The sequence below is a fragment of the Pezoporus wallicus genome, unplaced genomic scaffold (assembly GCF_028554395.1).
Source record: "Pezoporus wallicus isolate ANWC-B61680 ecotype Strahan unplaced genomic scaffold, APGP_CSIRO_Pwel_v1 contig_8226, whole genome shotgun sequence".
NCBI classification, from domain to species: Eukaryota; Metazoa; Chordata; class Aves; order Psittaciformes; family Psittacidae; genus Pezoporus; species Pezoporus wallicus.
Genome location: NW_026635187.1, coordinates 143,764 through 163,194, shown reverse-complemented (window position 1 = coordinate 163,194; position 19,431 = coordinate 143,764). Strand labels below are relative to the sequence as shown.

The 19,431-nt window shown below is 55.6% G+C and overlaps 1 protein-coding gene across 1 annotated transcript; it reads left to right on the top strand.

The window, feature by feature from the left end:
- The first annotated feature begins 12 nt into the window (after positions 1-12).
- ZMAT5 (zinc finger matrin-type 5) lies at positions 13-18,186 on the top strand. Its single transcript, XM_057410995.1, has 6 exons — positions 13-26; positions 5,365-5,587; positions 7,514-7,576; positions 7,763-7,843; positions 14,820-14,931; positions 17,952-18,186. Exons 2-6 carry the CDS (start codon positions 5,461-5,463, stop codon positions 18,079-18,081), a joined length of 513 nt encoding a protein of 170 aa, XP_057266978.1. The 5' UTR covers positions 13-26; positions 5,365-5,460; the 3' UTR covers positions 18,082-18,186.
- The last annotated feature ends 1,245 nt before the right edge of the window (positions 18,187-19,431 follow it).

Below are 19,431 nucleotides of genomic sequence, written 5' to 3'. Positions count from 1 at the left end.
GGCTGCGGTGAAGTCGGGAGCGCCGGATGGGCTCTGCTCCGGCGGCGGGACGGGCCTGGTGTCGGCTGGGGAGGAGAGCGGGGGAAGTGGTGGTGGTTTCTCGCTGTTCGGGCCGTTGCGGAGGGCGGTGAGGGCCAAGGGGAATGGCTTTAACCTGCCAGAGGGGAGACTGAGATGAGCTCTGAGGCAGAAGCTCTTCCCTGTGAGGGTGCTGAGGCACTGGCACAGGGTGCCCAGAGAAGCTGTGGCTGCCCCATCCCTGGCAGTGTTCAAGGCCAGGTTGGACACAGGGGCTTGGAGCAAGCTGCTCTAGTGGAAGGGGTCCCTGCCCATGGCAGGGGTTGGAGCTGGAGGAGCTTTAAGTTCCCTTCAACCCAAACCGTTCCGTGGTTCTATGACCTCAGCCAAGGACCTTTCTAAACTCATTAACAGCGTACAGAAAGGTCCATGGGAAGCACAGTCTGCCAGCGCGGTAGCTCAGGGTGGGATCCAGCCATTTTCCTTGTCCTGTTCTGTAGGGCCTTGTCAAAGGCACCTCTCCAGCTTTTGGGGGTCTGTGGGGCTTCCTCAGGGGTGGAGCTCTGCCAGGACATCGTTGATTTCTAACCCAGTTCCCAAAGGGAATGGAGCCTGTCAGTGCACCTGAGTGTGGCTTCTGCCATAGCTGCCATGGGGCACACTTGCTGAGTTCCATCAGAAGGGGGTCTGAGATACTACAGGTTACATGACCAGGGAAGTGGGTAGAGGAGAGGGATCCCATTAATATCTTCGGAAAGGAAATGTTCTTGACTCTTGCTAGACACCAGGGAATCCCTTCCAACCCAGCCCATTTGGGGATTCTGTGGCTGCTCCAGGGCAGAGCATGACATGGAATCATAGAGCAGTTTGAGTTGGAAAGGACCTTAAGATCATCCAGTTCCAACCCTCCTGCCATGGGCAGGGACAGCTCACACTAAACCATGGCACCCAAGGCTCTGTCCAACCTGGCCTTGAACACCGCCAAGGATGGAGCATTCACAACTTCCATGGGCAACCCATTCCAGTGGCTCAGCACCCTCAAAGGAAAGAATTTCCTCTTTATATCCTGTTTAATGACCCCACTGAAGTGGAAACGTTCCTGTTTGCCACCCTCTCGTCGTGTTTTTGGTACTGTTTAACCTCAGTGAGGGCAGAGGGCTCCAGGGCAGCTCCAGCGCTGGGAGGAAAGAGGCACATTTGAGGTTACAACAGCAGGACAGCTGGGATCAGGGGAATCTTAAACCTGAAGTCATCTCTCTGCAGGAGTGTTGTTAAAGGAGCGTCTCCATGAGGTCTGAGAACAGATCCTCAGGTGATGCTTGCTCTGTCGTTTCAGTCCTCTTGGCTGCTCAGAAGGAGCTCCTGATCTGGCTGGGCACTCATTTCTCTTAAGTTATTAACGTTTGGCTCCCTGCACACAGCTCCTGCAGAGATCTGGGCTAGGGCAAAGCCTTGGCTTGTGCTGGAAGCCCACATGAAGCCTGGAAGGGGCCCAGTGTATTCCTGTGCCCTGTGTATGGTGCTGTCCCCCTTTGGAAACCTCAGTTATTATTAAGCTCCATGTTTACCCCAGGTGGAAGAGAGGTCAGGGTCTGTCCCTCTGTCATTGGGAGGTGCTGGCAGCCTCTATGTTCCCATGGAGATATGAGCACATTAAAACTGGCAGCCAAGTGTCATAAGCTTGACACTTGGATTTAATTAACTTCACATCTGCCTGGGTATCCAGAGTGGCTGAAATGGCCCCAAGCCTGGGCTATGAGGCAGCAGGAAATTGAGGTCAAGGCCCAGCAGCAATCCTCAGGGTTCAGCAAAGAGAAAAGCCATTACAGGAGACAGACCCATGCCTGCGTGTGCCCATTTCGGGGTCACCTTCTTCCCTCTGTCACAACTTGGGAAATCAGGGAAAGCACCCCCCAGCGAGTCCTGAATACGATCTGCAGCCAATGAGAAGTGCTGCGGCAGCAATTGCAGAAGGGAAGGTGTAGGATGGTGCATGAGGTCTTGCCTGAAGTCCTACCAAGCACCTCAGCCAGACGGGTGAACTGCCTGCCATACCTCCCAACGTGGCTGCAGGAGGCTTACAGGAGAGGCGATTGTGGTTAATGCTTTTAAGCATCACAATGCAAGGCAAAGCAAGCCCTGATTTTTGTGTGTGTTTGGACTTCTGCAGGAAGACTTCAGCTGTCTGAAACCTGCCTGTGTGTCCAGAGGTCTGTCTGTCTGCCTGAATTCAGTTGCAAATGAGGGGCTGGCAGTGGTCACTTATGGCCACGCTGAAGCAGCTCTTTCTAAAGCAGCTCCATTGACTTGATTTCATAATGTCTAACATGGATTTAATTAGCAAACGTCTCTTTGCAGCTGAATAATGCTGTTTGTTTACTGGGGGAGCCATGTGGGAACTGGAAGTAGGTTACAGCCTTGTGCAGGGGCTGCTTTTATTCCTCCCTATGAGTTCGGCACAGGGCACTGTGGATTGTTGCTACTGCAGAGGCTTGTAAGAACCCAGCCAAGACAGTCCAGCATCTGAATCCTTAACAAGATGGAAATGTGTTCTTTGGGAGGGGTGATCTCTAGGAGAATGAGATGCTCCTCTAATTGCTTTATTTTTATTCCATTCATCCCCTGCAATGGGAATTGCTGGGAGGATTTGGAAGCCGGCACCTGTGGGGTGTGGGATCTGGCTGCCTGGAATCTGTAGGAGCTTTTGGTGGCGAAGGAGGGGGAAGGAGCTCCTGCAATTATTGCTGGTGGGGTGATGAAAGGAAAAGTCGGAAACAGGATTTCAAAGGCTGCTGCTGCTGGGCTTCTGCAGGCAGAATTCCCAGTGAGAGCTCTGGAAACTTGTGTGGGACCACTGCAGAATCTCATTTGTTTTCCTCGTTCAGAACAGCTGAACTGCAGAGATGGAGTGCAGGAGCCAGCAGCTGAAGCAGGAAGCTTTTCTGTTCCCAGGAACTTTGGGACGCTACGGAATAAGATGCAGAAGGGGGTTTTCATACTTAAAAGCCACAGCAGAGCAGAGCATGAGTGTTCTCTCTGGATCCCAGCAGCTCCACCACAGCACAGCAAAGCTGCTAGTGAAGGCTGGGGGAAATCACAGCTTCATGTTCATTAAGCAGTACTTGGGTTTGGTTTCTTGGGCTGGAGTAGGACAGTTTCACTCCTCAAGCCCTGCAGAGCCGAGTTACAACATCCAAGCAGGAGTCAGGTCTGACTGCAGGTGAAGCAGTCTGCAGTTATATCAGGCAGAGGTAACTGGCTCATCACCTCCTGATGGGGTATTTCACCTGGAGACCAAGGAAAGGACCTTAAACCAAAACCATTTCGCGTTCAGCTGCAGTTTCTGAGTATTTGTCCTTCAGTATGAAGGTTTGCAAGCTGATTCAAAAAAACTGGATCTTTCCATCAAATGCAGATAGAGGAGACTCTGGTTTAACCTGTGGGATGAAGCCCAAGAGTTTTCCAGGGACTTGGGAGCACAGGAAGGCAGGGGGTTTGTGCTGCTGCTTGTAGGATGCCAGGATGGGTGCTTGGCAGGGGGCTTGGCAGAGCTGCATTAGCTCAGCATGCTCGGATCAGGGGGATTGCTGTGGCTCTGCAGAAAGTCACAGCCTGGTTTGGAAGGACCTTAAAGCTCCTCCAGCTCCAACCCCTGCCACGGGCAGGGACCCCTTCCACTAGAGCAGCTTGCTCCAAGCCCCTGTGTCCAACCTGGCCTTGAACACTGCCAGGGATGGGGCAGCCACAGCTTTTCTGGGCACCCTGGGCCAGCGCCTCAGCACCCTCACAGGGAAGAGCTTCTGCCTCAGAGCTCATCTCAGTCTCCCCTCTGGCAGGTTCAAGCCATTCCCCTTGGCCTGTCCCTACATCCCTTGTCCCAAGCCCCTCTCCAGCTTTCCTGCAGCCCCTTCAGGCACTGGAGCTGCTCTCAGGTCTCCCCTTCAGGAGCCTTCTCTTCTCCAGGCTGACCCAGCCCAGCTCTCTCAGCCTGGCTCCAGAGCAGAGCTGCTCCAGCCCTCGCAGCAGCTCCATGGCCTCCTCTGCACTCACTCCAACAGCTCCACGTCCCTCTTGTGCTGCTGCCCCAGAGCTGGATCAGGGCTGCAGGGGGGTTCTCCCCAGAGGGCAGCAGAGGGCCAGGATCCCCTCCCTGAGCTGCTGCTCACGCTCTGTGGGTGCAGCCCAGCACCCAGGGGGATTTTGGCCTCAAGCACACACCGTGGGTCGTGGACAGCAGGTTCTGAGGGAGGCTGTGATTGATTCTGAGCCTGTTTTATTTATAAAATCTTTAATTCTTGCTCTGGTCTCTCTGCCATTTTTTAAATGCGTTTGGCTGTCAAGGTGTCAGAAAGTGGAGAATCACTTCTGGAGTTTATCTCCCAGTCCATCCATCTTTGGCATTTATCAGGTTCCTGTGTGTCACTCTGCAGAGAACTGGCAGCTCCCACAGGGTGCCTGTCACAGCTCCAGTAAGGACAGCTGATGGGGACAGGACTGCACTTAATCCCAAACCCCACCTGCTCCAGGCCCAGCACAGATGTGAGCACAGGAGATCTGTCCTGTTAATCCTCTGTGCTCCACAGCAGCATCTCCAGACTACACATACGTATGGGATCAGCTTTTCCCAGGCCAGGAGAAGCACTGGGCATCTCCAGGTTGCTGGTGGTGGCCATGGGTTGGGGGTTCTTTCCTCCTGGCTGCAAGGCTGTTGTGATCTCAGCTATTGTGAGTGCTGTACCTGGATGCAGACACATCTGTAGGCTGGGGAGTATGCGGAGAGCAGCACTAGGTGTACAGAAGTAAATCAGTAGTGAGTGAAATGTTAGGTCCTTCCGTGTTGGTAGTGCAGCCTCCCACCTGTGTACAGGTCAGATCAGCTGATTTTCGTCTCTGGGGGGTTGCTGAGTTTCTTCCTTTTGGAGAGATGGACACAGGGGAATGTCCCTCCTCTTGCATGGCAGCTTGTGGAGGTTGTCTGTGCTCTGGGGTTCAAGTCTGGGCCCCAAGTGGAGGCCGTGGTGTGGACCTCTTGCTCCTGTTTGCACTGTGGATGGTTTCTGCTGCAGCTTCCCTGGTGCAGGTGGAGCTGGGAGCTGCTGGCTCTCAGCGTCTCTGTTCTGTGGGTCTGAACTCCAGCATGCTCAGGGCAGGAGAATTCCTTCAGCAGACCTGGTTTTGCTTGGAGTATTGCAGAGAAGAGGTGTAGATCTGAGCCTCTTCTCCCATGTACATGCAGCAGATGCTGCCTTGCCAGTCTCTGATGGACAAGAATATATACTGCTGGGTCTCGCCTCTTCCTCTGTCTGCCAACCCCACATGATTTGAGTTGTTCCCCTCTGGAAGCAGGCGCTGTAAATCCTGGATCCTCCATCCCCAGGGCTGGGTGCCGAGGAGCTGTCTGATGCTTCCCAGCCACGCTGATGCTGCTCTGCCAGAAGAGAGATGGGGAAAAGATACTTCTGTGACTACTGTGACAGGTCCTTCCAGGACAACCTTCACAACAGGAAGAAGCATCTCAATGGAGTGCAGCATCTCAGGGCTAAGAGAGCCTGGTATGACTTATTCCGAGGTGGGTACCAACTGCCACTCTCTTTCTGGGACTGGGGAGGTGATAGATGGGGGGACAGATGAAATAAATCTGCACTGAAGATTTATATTCAGGTTGTCTGTTCCAGTGAATCACAGAATCACATGTTGGCTTGGGTTGAAGGGATCTTAAAGCTCATCCAGTCCCAACCCCTGCCACAGGCAGGGACCCCTTCCACTAGAGCAGCTTGCTCCAAGCCCCTGTGTCCAACCTGCCCTTGAACACTGCCAGGGATGGGGCAGCCACAGCTTCTCTGGGCACCCTGTGCCAGCGCCTCAGCACCCTCACAGGGAAGAGCTTTTGCCTAAGAGCTCATCTCAGTCTCCCCTCTGGCAGGTTCAAGCCATTCCCCTTGGCCTGTCCCTACAGGCCCTTGTCCCAAGCCCCTCTCCAGCTTTCCTGCAGCTCCTTTAGGCACTGGAGCTGCTCTAAGGTCTCTCCTTAAGGAGCTGAACCAGCCCAGCTCTGGTTTGTGGACTTGATACTGCTGTTGCCAAGCAGTCTCAGAGGCAAAGCCTCATGTGTCTGGATGTGGGAAGGGGAAATTGTAGAGATCAGCTTGAGATGAGCTGGAAGAGACAGGGAGGGTGTTTCTGAGAACAGACGCTGCAGATAAAGCTCTTGGCATCATGAGCAAACCTGTGACAGGAGACCCAAGAGAGCAAGTGAGCTACAGTTCCTGGAGGTGAGTCAGGTGCCTTCTGCAAGCCACAGTCAGTCTCTGATGTGTGAGGAGTAAGGAATATGGGTGTTTATATGGAGAAAGCAGGTGGAGATGAGGGTTCTGAGGGTGGCTGTGGGAGAGGCTGAGTGTGCGACTGCTTGGCTGGAGACCTCAGAAGGGTGAAAGGACTGAGCAGCACTGGTATGTTCAAACCTATCTCAGCCAAGGGGGCGGGCAGAGGAGGAGGACTGAGTGCACTGAGGTTTGGCACAGGAGGAACTGAAGATCTGGGGCTGGAGGCTGTATCAGGACATGCTGGAGGAACATCCAGTGTTCTCTGCCTGTTTAACTGTCCTCACCCAGCTTTATGCTTGGACCTGACTCACCACATAGTTACCTTAGTGCCAGCCTGAGGAATATGGTGGATATGTGTGCCCAGTGTCAGAGAGAGCAGGACTGTGTCTTTGGCAAAGGCTGACTGTGAAACCATTGCCTGGATGTTCTTCTGCTCCCTCCTGGTTCCTCAGCATCAGGAGTTGCAGGCTCTTTGGCTCCTGGCTAGCTAGGTGAGGAATGCCCTGAGCTCTGGGTGGCTCTGCTGTCTGCTTAACCCCATGTGGAAGTTGGAAGGGTTCTCTGGAATGGCCAAGTGTGGAGGACCAACAGCCCCAGCCCAGTTCTGGCTGGGTCAGTGGTGATGAGGCACATTACCTAGTACTTGTCTTCTCACCAGACTGCAGCCCTTGGGTTTCCTCTGATTGATAAAATACCTCATCCCATCCCTGATTAGGGGATTCCTCTCCTCTCATCTCCAGACTCTGTGGCCTGGCATCAGCCAGTGCAAGTTCTTCCATGGAGTCTGTGGGAGCTGCTGTGTCTTCTAGGCTCATTTTCCCCAGGGATGTCTCCAGCAGGTGAAGGACCATGGTGTCCACTGGAGCCTCAGCACAGGGTCCTCCAAGGGCTCTTCTTGAGAGCTTGGTGAATCTCTTTCTGTGCTGCAGAGTTCTTCCTTTTCTGTCATGCTGCTTTTCCCTACAGAGCATGAAGCAGAGAGCAAAGAAGGTGGTGTTTGAAAAGCTGAAGCCAGGGGTGCAAACAGGGACTGCTAAGTGTTAGTTTGTCTGGTTTAAGTTCCTGGTTGTCATACAAAACAGCTTCTCATTGAGCTGTCTTGGACCATGACAGGATGGGGTATTCTGGGCAAGAGATCTTTACCCTGGTTTGTTCTTTGTCTCCCCTAGATGCTGCTGCTATCCTGCAAGAGGAGCAAACCAAGAAGCCTTGTCGGAAGTTTCTGCAAACAGGTGAGTTCTTGGGAGGTAGAAATAACCTTGTGAGCTCCAGCAGCTCCTTCCTGAGCCAGCCCATGGCTGTTCTGGGGAGCCCTGGTGGGGGGGGGGTGTGTGTGTCTTGAAGGGAGGGAAGGGGGGCTGTGTGCCTGGCATGTGGGTGTAACAAGGAGGGAAGACCCTGTGTGTCTTTCCTTCCAGGACAGTGTGACTTTGGGTCCAGCTGCAGGTTTTCCCACATGACAGAGCAGGACCTGGAGAAGCTGAGTGCCCAGGTTCAAGGTAAGTCCTCAAACTCAGGGGGCTGTGAGGAGGAGGAGCTGCTGTGGGGTCTGTGGGTGGCAGAGGGGCACGTGAGGAGCCTGTGGTGGATCCCTCCTGCCTGCCTCCCAGTGCTGTGTGAGCCTGGAGCGTGGCTGGCAGTGCTGCGGGTTTCATGTGCTTTCTGCTCTTGATCTGCTGGCACAGGCACAAACCTGGGGCTGAGCAATGCTGTCACTGCTCAGCAGGCAGATGAAGCAGAGTGGGCTTTCTGAGCCCTCGGGGGTTTGTTCAGTCAGGGAATAAAACCTGCCAGCAGCAGAGGGCACTGGTACATCACTTCCCCTTCAGTTTATGGATTTCATTTCCCCCACCTCTCCACTATTACCAGGGAGCTGCTGCTTCTGCTCTTGGGAAGAGCCTGCTGTCACTTGGGTTGTCCTGAGGAGAGGACATGGGGTCTTGGGTCCAGAAATGACCTCTGCTCCTGTGGCTTTGGGTGGAAGTGAAGTTTGGGCAGAGGATGAATGGCAGCTGCTCCCCTGCTGGGAGACTCCAGAGCACTCCTGAACTTCTTCATTCTGGGAGTGCCACCTCCTTGCCCTAAAAGGGGTGGCAGCTCTCTCTTCTCTAGAGGGTTCATTGCTTTGGTGGTTAGAAATGTGAGGTGTTGGTGAGAGCTTGTAGAACAGTTGAGATCTCCACTGGAGATCATCTAGTCCCAGCCCAACCTTGCTCAAAGCAGGGACTCCCTGTGGTACTGGAGAACCCAGCACTGGACACAGCACCCAGATAGGAGCTCACCAGTGTGGAGCAGAGAGGAAGGATCACTTCCACGACCTGCTGGCAATGGTCTTCCTAATGCAGCCCAGCTTCTGAGCAGCCCTTGTGCCCACACTGTCTGCTGAAGCAAACCTATTTTGCCAATAGTCTGACAAAACCAGGCTTAAGTGCTGAAAGTGTGTGTGTGCATTGTGCAGACATAGGAGATTTCACAGAATCAACCAGGCTAGAAAAGCCCTTTAAGCTCATCCAGTCCAACCATTCCCCAGCAGTGCCAAGGCCACCACTGCCCCATGGCACTGAGGCCTCGTCTCCACGGGGTGTGAACACTTGCAGGGACGGTGACTGCAGCCCTGCCCTGGGCAGCCTGTCCCAATGCCTGAGCACCCTCTGGGGCAGGAATTGTTCCTCAGCTCCATCTAAACCTGCCCTGGGGCAGCCTGAGGCCGTTTCCTCTTGTCCCATCCCTTGTTCCTTGGGAGCAGAGCCCAGCCCCTCCTGGCTCCATCCTCCTCTCAGGCACTTGTAGGGAGCCATCAGGTCCCCCCTGAGCCTTCTCTTCTCCACACTGAACCCCCCAGGTCCCTCAGCCCTTCCCCATCACACTTGGGCTCCAGGCCCTGCACCAGCTCCGCTGCCCTGCTCTGGCCCCGCTCCAGCACCTCAAGGTCTCTCCTGGAGTGAAGGGCCCAGAGCTGAACACAGGATTTGAGGTGCAGCCTCACCAGTGCCCAGTGCAGGGGCACAATCCCTGCCCTGGCCCTGCTGCCGCACTGGTGCTGATCCAGGCCAGGATGCTGGTGGCTTCCTGGCTGCCTGGGCACAAGCTGCTCATGTTCAGCTCCATCAATCAGCATCCCCATGAGCAGTTTCCAGCTGCGCTTCCTCAAGCCTGGGGTTGTTGTGGCCCAAGTGCAGGACCAGCACTGAGCCTTGTTGAACCTCATCTCATGGATCCAGCCTGTCCAGATCCTCTGCAGAGCCTCCTGCCCTCCAGTAGGCCAACTTGGTGTCATCTTCAGGTTTACTGAGGGTGCACTCAGTGGGGCAGAGCCTCTCTCCTGCTTCTCTCCTGGCTCTGGGGAGCAGGAGGAAGGCAAACACTACAGAGCTCTTCCTGTTCTCCCCGCTGCTGAGTCAGTCTGTGAGTCCCTGAGGCGACTCTGTGAATCAGCCATTGAACAGCACTGGCACTCAATAAACCCCATCCCACCGGGCTGCATGGGAGCTTCCCAGCCAGAGCTTCCCAGCCAGAGCTTCCCAACTGGAGCTTCCCAGCCAGAGCTTCCCAACTGGAGCTTCCCAGCCAGAGCTTCCCAACTGGAGCTTCCCAGCCAGCCCTCCCCAGAGCAGCAATGCTGGGCTGTCAGGCACACTCCTTGTCCCTGCTGCTGGCCCCAAACCTTCCCCTGTGCCATGGGGTTTAAGTGCTGGGCTCCAGAGGTGGCTCAGGCCATCAGCCTGTTAGCAAGAGCCTGCAGCATTCCCAGGCATTGAGAGCTGCTCATTGCAGGGAGGTGGAAGCTCTCTGGAGCAGAGCAGAGCTGAGCTGCAGAGGGAGGCTGGCGAGTGCCCTGTGCTCAGGCAGGTTTCTGTGCCAGTGACACTTGTTAATGAACAGTGACTGTGTCAGACAGTGTAAGTGGAGAGTTGGCTCGTGAGAGCTGGTGCCTGGCTCCTGCTTGGAGCCCCTGCATTGGTATTGCCAAGTCAAACATTCCATTAAACGATTAGGCTATCAGGAGTGATGGTCAGGGGACAGCAGGGTGCCTTGGCCTTGGCTCTGCCTCTCTAACCTCAGTGCCTGGCTGTAGAGTTAAATCCTGCTCACGTCTTGTGGCATTGCTCTGTGGAAGTCCCGTGTGAGCCAAGTGCAGGCTGAGCAGCACACACACCTCAAAATCCAACCAGCTGAGCCTGCAGGGAGCTTGGGCAGGGATTTCATGGAGAGAAGGGCTCAGCAGGACTTGGTGGGGAAGAGCCCATCGTAAGGTAGACTGAACGGAAGAACCAGCTTCAAAAGCCAAGCTGTCATTCTGTGTCGTGGGGACATCTCACCACTCTTTAGGCTGCTGAACATCAGTGTCTCAGATGGTGAGGCTTAGGGCAGAGGTGAGCAGCCCAGAAACCAACCGTGACCTGGGCTGCACCCCCAGAGTGTGAGCAGCAGCTCAGGGAGGGGATCCTGCCTCTCTGCTGTGCTCTGGGGAGACCCCCTGCAGCCCTGATCCAGCTCTGGGGCAGCAGCACAAGAGGGACGTGGAGCTGTTGGAGCGAGTGCAGAGGAGGCCATGGGGATGCTGCGAGGGCTGGAGCAGCTCTGCTCTGGAGCCAGGCTGAGAGAGCTGGGCTGGGTCAGCCTGGAGAAGAGAAGGCTCCTGAAGGGGAGACCTGAGAGCAGCTCCAGTGCCTAAAGGGGCTGCAGGAAAGCTGGAGAGGGGCTCCCCTGTCTGAACACACCACATCCGGGAGGTTGTGACAGGCTTGCAGCCTGGGGTGGTTGAGGATTCGAGATGAGCTGAGAGGCTGGAAGTTCCAGAGCCGCTCACCATGTTGTGCAGAGCCTTGTGTGACCATGCTGGAGACGACCATGCTCTGCCTCTCGTGGGTTAACAGTGGCTGGTCTCTTGGTGGGTCCACAGTGGTGCTTACCTCTGCTTTCCTCAGCTCTGGTGCACGGGTGCAGAGCAGAGGAGCTGTCAGACTGCACTGAACCCATGTCCAGGGGCTGATGCTCCAGATGAAGGTGGAAGGAAACCCTGTAGTGAAGTGGTGTAGGCACTTCTGGCTTTTTAAACACTGCTAAACCATGGTGGCTCTTTCTTTGTCATGTAAATACTGACCCTGTCCCTGACCCCCTGTCAAGTGCTGGGTATTGGTAGGGCTGTGTGAGCTCCACTTGCTAATGATGCATTTCTGTTATTACAAAGGAAATGTTGTGTTATCCGTCATTCACCCTGTTGTTTGGGTAATCCTGTGGGTTAAGCAGGGAAATTTCTGGCTGCAGTTCTCTGACAGCTTCAAGTTTGGCTGCAGCCTTTCTGCACTCTGGAGAATATACTCCTCAAGAAGCAACAGTTTACACCTTTGGCAGGGAGGGAGGGATATTCCCAGCTCTTACTACATCAGAGCATCAGCCTTCTTCATCCCCTGCATCATTCAGCAGCGAGACACTTCCAGGCTGTCATTTTAAGTGCAGTCATGTCAAGAAAAGTCACTATCAAATTCCATCTTCTTGCCTCAAGTTATTGGCTCCATGCTAACCCTGTCACTTCTGCTGGGAGCACTGGCACATCCCAGCCTCTTTGGTGAGCTCCAGCTTGAGAGAGGAGAGGCACCTGCAGCTGGGTGAGTGCAGTAGCTCCTGTGATGGACAGAATAGGAGTGATCCTGCTGTGGGTGGCTGTGGTCACCAGTTTAACTTGGTGACAGGCAGCTCTGCTGCTTCTTGGCTATGGGGTGAAGTCTTACTTAAGCTGCTCATTGTTGCAGGGCCTCATCATGCTCATCTCTCTGCTGCTGTTCATGTCTCTGGAGGAGTTTGGGCTGCCACATCTCCCACCCCAGGGAGGGACCTGAGGGGTTGTATGTAGATCTCTGCTGGGGGGCCTGCTCAGTGGCAGTGGTTGTATCTCACATAGTGGTGCGTTGTTCAGGAAGAAACCTCATGCAAAAAGTTGCATGAGAAGAGAAGATAAATCTGGACTCCCACTCTGGCATCATTAGAGAGTTGCTTCTTGACTCCAGATGCTCTTTTAATTGGCTGTAATTAGACCTTGAAGCAAATAGCCCAGGAGGAAGGAGGGTGGAAGCACCTTCACACCTCTTGCTGCTGCAGTCTGCCTGGCTGCACAACCACTGACAAGGAGTGAGGGTTGGAATTCTTTTTCAGGGTTACATCTTGGAATTGGTGTTAGTATTCAGGGGGTGTTTCCAACCTCCTGGTGGTTTTCGGTGCTTCCTGGGTGGGCCATGTGTGCTTCAGAGGAAAAGGAGACCAAAGACAGATCCAGACAGTTGCCTGTACCTGCTGCCTGATTTCTCAGCCTGAGGTTTGGAGCACTTTGGAGCAGTAACTCCTGGAGCTGGGTAGATGGGGAGCCAGCTGAATGTGTTCCTAACCTGGGCCAGCCTGGAGTCATTCCACTGCAGCCAGAGTGAGCTTGTCTGGATGAGACAGTGAGTTGCAGCTGCTCCCACCAGGCCCTGGTGTGGCACTTTGGGGCAGTGGCCTTGGAGCTCCCTGCTCTAAAGAGAGGCTGTGCCAGTTTCTGGTCTGATCTGTGTTGGATGAAAAGGAAATCTTAGTGGCACATAGAGGTGGGAGAGGTTTCTCTCTCTGATTTCTCCTCCCTCCCTCATCGAAGCCTCTCACAACTGCTGCTTGTCCCCTTGCTGAGGTGGGATGTGCCCAGGTCCTCACTGCATGGAGAAACCTGGAACAGAGGGAAGTAGGGTGGCTGTGATCAGGGTTGCCAGAGAAGTCTAACTGGGAGCTGAACTTAGTGCCCAGCTCACCAGACTGAGCCTCCCCAGTGCCCTCACCACAACCCAGGCTCCTGCCTTGACCCCAAACAGCTCTGCTGGGGCTTTGGTCTTTGGGAACAACTGTAGGAGATTTGAACAGTGTCCTTATCTCCGGGTTGCAGAGCAGCACCTTGCCACCAGCCCCGTGGCAGGCTGGCTGTGTGGTGGCAGGGAGTGCACTGTCACCCCCCCCAGCAGCAGCAGATGAACAGGCTGGATGACAAATGATCCATCTCCGGCTGCTCATTGTGCAGCACATTTCTGCCATCCCTATTAATATTCAACAGGCAGATGAATAATTGGTTGCCACCACTAGGATGAAGTGATCCTTCACTCTGCCCAAGCAATATTCATTTCACACCCTGTCTGGAAACCTATAATATTTTCCTTAAACGTGTGACATATGGTGCTGTGTGTGGAGCAGGCTCCTGGTGGGCAGGGCTGTGGGTGGCTGCGCTGGGTTCACCTCAGAATGGGACCAGGGCTCCTCCAGAGTGCTTGTCCATGGAGGGTTTGGTGAGCAGCGTGGAGGGGAATGACACCAACTGCCTCTGCTCCCTTTTATTAATACCAGTGATTGGCTTTCAGAGTATCATGTCCTCTTTTCTGTGAGGTGGGAACTTTCCACTGGGCTGGAGGTCCAATAGCTCTGAGCATTCTTCAGCCCCAGCATGCTGTCAGGAGTGTGGCTGTGTCAAGGACTCGTGCTAGACCCTGCTCGCATCCCTTCCTGCCTTGTCACTGGTGAATGCCCTGTCCCTGGCAGTGTTCAAGGCCAGGTTGGACACAGGGGCTTGGAGCAAGCTGCTCTAGTGGAAGGTGTCCCTGCCCGTGGCAGGGGTTGGAGCTGGAGGAGCTGCAAGGTCCCTTCCAACCCAAACCAGGCTGGGGTTCTGGCTGAGGGGGGGACTGGGGAGCTTTGCTAACTGTGCAGCTGTGGGTTTCTGCCCAGTGGGAGGGACTGGGGAGTGCTGGGCTGCCCCACTGGCTCTGTGCTGTCCTTCCCGGAGGAGACAGTGCTGCAGGACAGGGTGCCTGCGGGCATCCATCCCTCACAAGCTCCCCAGGGCAATGGAGGATTTGAAAGCAGCTCACACTGCTCGCTCTGCTGGTAGACAGCAGAGGTTTCCTGCTGCTCTCCTTGCTCACAGGACAAAACAGGAACTTGTTCCCCTCCTTCTGCCATGCTCTGCCGTGACTGTGCACATCAGCTGAGCAGGGCTGGTGACAGGCTCCTGCCCTGGCTCTGCATGAGCCTTGAACAGAGCTGACAGCTGTGTGCCACCCCACACCACGCACCCACCGCTGTCCAGCCTGCACCCATCCTGACACGTCCCTCTCACTGCCACCCAGCCGGGCAGAGGGTCCTGCCTCTTGGAGGGACACGGCTTTGGAAAGGGCTCAGGGCCAGCGGAGCCTGCGCCAAGCAAGGCTGAGGCTGATGCACCCCGGGGGTGTCAGACTCCCCTCCGCTCAGTGCCGCCGCGCTCGCTGGCTCCGTCGTGCCTGGCTCTGGCTGGCTGGAGCTGTCACCAGTGAGGAGGCCAAGCATCAGATGGTGACAGGGGCTGCCACAGGCAAACTGCAAGCTCTCCACTGTAGGAGAGTCTGCGGGGTAATGAGCAGTGGGTTAATGGAGTGAAAGGACTGCAGCAGGAGTGTTTGACAGCCTCTGTCTCTCAACCAGGGGAGCAGAGATCGAAGGAGCTGCAGCAGGAGGGAGCAGATGTCCCGCCTGGCACCATTGAGGACTGGCTGGAAAAGAGAGCAAAGAGACTGAGCATGGCACAGAGCAACAGGTACGAGCTGGCTGCTGCTTCTGGCCCTCGCAGGGCACAGGGGGATAGGAGGAGGTGCAGGTGGTCGGAGGTCCCAGCTCAATGGGACCCCCTGAGCTCTCATTTCACACTCACCCTGCCAGCACTGCGTGCCTGCTCTCAGAACATGCTACAAACACACACACGGCTCCAGTGTTGCGTGCCCACATCAGAGATGTGTCTCCCCATGCAGCCGGGGCACAAGCCAGGCCTGGCTGCCTGTGCCTGCTGCCCTGGGGAAGCAGAGCACGTAGCAGTGTCTGGCAGGACAGTGCCACCGTGGTGCTGAGTTATTAATGCACAGAGTTCAGTGGTAGGAGCCCGTCTCATCTGTTGACAGCTTCTCCATCTTCCCCTGCCCTGTCTGCACATCCCTGCCAGGGAGAGGCTGGAATTAGCTCCTCCTCGCGGCATTCGCTGGGATTCGGGTCCTGCTGTTCCCTTGCTCACCTGACTGTGCCGCAGGCTGAATTGGATGACATTTGGGCAGGTGCCAGATCTCTCTTTTGTTCTTTATCTGTTTGCTCCTGTCCTCTCCTCTGTTTGGTCTGGGCAAGAGCTTCCTTCTGGTGCCTGTCTGGGCTTGTTGCTTTCTGTTCTCTCCATCAGCTTGGCTGCTCATGGGCAGCCAGAACCCTACACTTCGCTTGCTGCATTTTGCTTGTCCTGCCCATGAATCCCTTGATCTCAGGGTAGATCACCTCTTACAGAAGATGGTCATTCCCATAGGAATTTCCAGACCTTCATATCTACTTGGTCCCTGCTGCCTCCAAAGCTGCACAAGAGCTGAGTTTCTGAGGCTGTTGCTTTCAGAAGCGACCAGCTACTACAGGAGCTAAACACCAGCTACTCAAAGCTTCTGCTCCTCTATCCAGCTTTGCCAGCACCTGTCCCTCTCATTCCTCTTCTTCCCTGTGCTCTCCAGTCCCAGCATTGCCTTTACAAGCAACTCCTGTGTGTTGCTTTGTCTGCCAGAGAAGTTGTGTTACATTGCCAAGGAAGAGGCCTCTTCTAGGCAATCCCTGTGCTCCCGGTGCCTGGGGAGTCCATATTCCACAGCTGCTGCTGTGTTAAGCCTCAGCCTGTGAGTGTAGCTGAGTTTCTGTCTCTGCCTTGCCAGGGGCTTACTGGCAGGATAGCTGGCAGGAAGTCATGGATGGAGCTGCTGCCAAATTCAGCACAGCACCAAGGAAACGCTGTGCTGCACCAGAAGTGGCCGAGTGGCCAGGTACAGCCTTGATGCTGCAGGGCTTTCTTAAAGACAGTCATCTGGGGGGCATGGAGCTGCTGCGAGGGCTGGAGCAGCTCTGCTCTGGAGCCAGGCTGAGAGAGCTGGGCTGGGGCAGCCTGGAGAAGAGAAGGCTCCTGAAGGGGAGACCTGAGAGCAGCTCCAGTGCCTAAAGGGGCTGCAGGGAACCTGGAGAGGGGCTTGGGACATGGGGTGTAGGGGTAGGACAAAGGGAATGGCTTTAACCTGCCAGAGGGGAGACTGAGCTGAGCTGTTAGGCAGAAGCTCTTCCCTGTGAGGGTGCTGAGGCGCTGGCACAGGGTGCCTTCCTCCCATTGTTCCTGCAGCCTGGGTGGCCTCAAGGGGACAATCTTCACTTGGAAGCCTCCACCTCAGGTGTATTTTCAGTCCCACTGTGCCCTTGCTGTCTGCAGAGCTGCGGTGGAGCTGAGTGGAGTCAGGGGGATTCCCTCAGGGGTGGAGCTCTGCCAGGACATTGTTGATTTCTAACCCGGTTCCCAAAGGGAATGGAGCCTGTCAGTGCACCTGAGTGTGGCTTCTGCCATAGCTGCCATGGGGCACACTTGCTGAGTTCCATCAGAAGGGGGTCTGAGATACTACAGGTTACATGACCAGGGAAGTGAGTAGAGGAGAGGGATCCCATTAATATCTTTGGAAAGGAAACATTCTTGACCCTTGCTAGACACCAGGGAATCCACATGGGACAGCCATTCCCAATGCTGCAGCTGTAGGCAAACCTTTGGTAGCACTTGAATCTTATGAGACCCCAGGGAATTGAGTACCCAGACAGCATCCTCCCTATTGATCAGTCCTGCTGCTCACACAACAGCTCATTACTTGATAGCTCTGCTGTTCCCCTTGCGGTGTGCCTCATCCTGCTCCCCACCACACTGCTGCTGCAGGGCTCCTCCTGCCCGAGAGGGGCTTGGCTTGGGTCCTGGCACCCTGGTCTCTTCCTCAGCCTGGAAAACTCCCCGTCAAGGGGATAAGGATTACAACAAACGACTTGGCTCCGTGTTAGCTGCCTAGAAAACACTGCACTCAACTTGTGCAGCTGGCTCCTGGCCACGTCGCCCGCCCTGCAGGGAGAGGAGGGTGCTGCTTCTCCAGAGCGTTACGTAAAGGAGATTCATGAGGTTTCTCCTGGCATAACAATTAAAAAGATTCATCAGGATCAGAGGCAGAGGCCTGGGAAGCTGGAAGGCCGCTGTCAGGGCTTGTCCTGAGGAGCAGATGAGTTCCCTGCGCTCAGGAATTAATGGAAAAGCTGTGTTTGCCATGAATTTAAACCTGCCCCAGCCAAGCTCGCTCTTCAGCCGGAGACAAGGGAGTGATGCTCCTTGCTTTGCACTTCTTCAGTCAGGTGTGTTGTTTGCAGTGGCCTCATCCAGTAAACCTGAGAGAAGGACCTAAAGCATTTTGCAGGCTGTGAGCTGGAGGAGGGAGCCTCTTCCCTCTGCTGAAGGGTGCTTCTGTGCAAACACCCATCGCTTTGGCAGCTTCTCCGCTTCCGAGCGCTCCTTGTCCTTTGGGAAGCGCACAGCTGGCTTTGGGATGCAGCCTGCTCGGAAAGGAGCATCTGGTGCTGTCTGTTCTCCTCGAACCCAGCTGTGTGAGGAGAGCTGGGAGCAGGAGGGGACAGGGAGCCCCAGGGCTGGGGCTGGCAGGGGGTACAGGGAAGCTCAGCCCCAAAGCAGGGCCCTGCTGCCCAGTGAGCCCCTCTCACCTCTGCCCCTTCCTTCCACCTCCCCAGTGCTCTGCCTGAGAAACCAGCTCCCTTCCAGTACCCACCGGGCTGGCCACCGGTGCAGGAGCTGCCACCGTCCCTGCAGCCCCCCCCGCCCGGAGGGTGGCCCGTGCCCCCCAGCCTGCAGTGGGGCTGAGGCGCAGGGACCCCACAGAGGATGTGCTGGAGATGGAATCCTTCCTCCTCACCTGCCCTGGGAAAGGCTGGGATTATTTATATACACTTTTCCATCAATAAACCCCCCCCCCGTTGCAGCCTGTGTGTGGTGTGGTGTGTCATTGCTCACCTGCAGCCCCCCACGGTTGTCTCCCTGTCACTGGCACCAGGGTCTGTGCTCAGCAGAGCTGCAGCCCTGTGCCAGGGGCTCTCTGCCGTGCTCAGAGTGGACATTCCATGTTTGCCAGGGCAGGATGTGCCCCCTCAGGGCGCTGCTGTCTGCGCTGCGTCCTGCACTGCTCCAGGGCTGATCCAGGCCAGGAAGGAAGCTGTAACCAGGCTTTTTAAAGCGATGTTTAATGTTTCCTGCAGTGTTTATGACCTGGGTTTGCTGCTGTGGAGTTCAGTGTGTAAAACTGCTTCGGTTCAGGTGCTGGAGCTCCTAATGAAGAGCTTAGGGAGCTCCCAAAAGCCCTCTGCTCCCACTCCTGCGATGCTGAAGGTAAAAAGCAAGAAGGAAGAAAAGCCTCAAGGTTTCTCCTTCTCCAGGAAACTGAGTGAACTGTGAGCGTCCACAGGGAAAATACCCCCATGGGTCACTCCCCCCTGTGGGAGCTGGGAAGGGGTGAGGAGGGACCACAGCCCCCTGCTTGCGGTGGGGCTGCACTGGGAGCTGAGGACAGGCAGGGGACAGGCTGCCCTGGGGAGGGTGCTTTTAGGGTGCTTTTAGGGGCAGGTTTGGATTGGCCAAGCCCAGCCAGAGCCAGGCTGAGCCCGGCCATGTGGCTGCTGCAGTGGGAGCTTTGCAGAGTCCTCTGTGAAGATGTAAAGAGGAGGGCATGGAGGTATTGTGAGGGCTGGAGCAGCTCTGCTCTGGAGCCAGGCTGAGAGAGCTGGGCTGGGTCAGCCTGGAGAAGAGAAGGCTCCTGAAGGGGAGACCTGAGAGCAGCTCCAGTGCCTGAAGGGGCTGCAGGAAAGCTGGAGAGGGGCTTGGGACAAGGGATGTAGGGACAGGCCAAGGGGAATGGCTTTAACCTGCCCGAGGGGAGACTGAGATGAGCTCTGAGGCAGAAGCTCTTCCCTGTGAGGGTGCTGAGGCGCTGGCACAGGGTGCCCAGAGAAGCTGTGGCTGCCCCATCCCTGGCAGTGCTCAAGGCCAGGTTGGACACAGGGGCTTGGAGCAAGCTGCTCTAGTGGAAGGGGTCCCTGCCCGTGGCAGGGGTTGGAGCTGGAGGAGCTTTAAGGTCCCTTCAACCCAAACCAGGCTGGATTCTGTGATCTCTCCTCCCTGGGAAAGGGGAGGCTGAAGGAGGCCCTGGGCTGCCCTGTC

Bases quoted from the DNA above. Each gene is read 5' to 3' on its own strand.
- ZMAT5 (XM_057410995.1), top strand. From the start codon at position 5,461: ATGGGGAAAAGATACTTCTGTGACTACTGTGACAGGTCCTTCCAGGAC. The intron at 7,844-14,819 runs GTAAGTCCTCAA...TCTCTCAACCAG, and splicing joins GCTGAGTGCCCAGGTTCAAG to GGGAGCAGAGATCGAAGGAG. The intron at 14,932-17,951 runs GTACGAGCTGGC...CCACCTCCCCAG, and splicing joins AGCATGGCACAGAGCAACAG to TGCTCTGCCTGAGAAACCAG.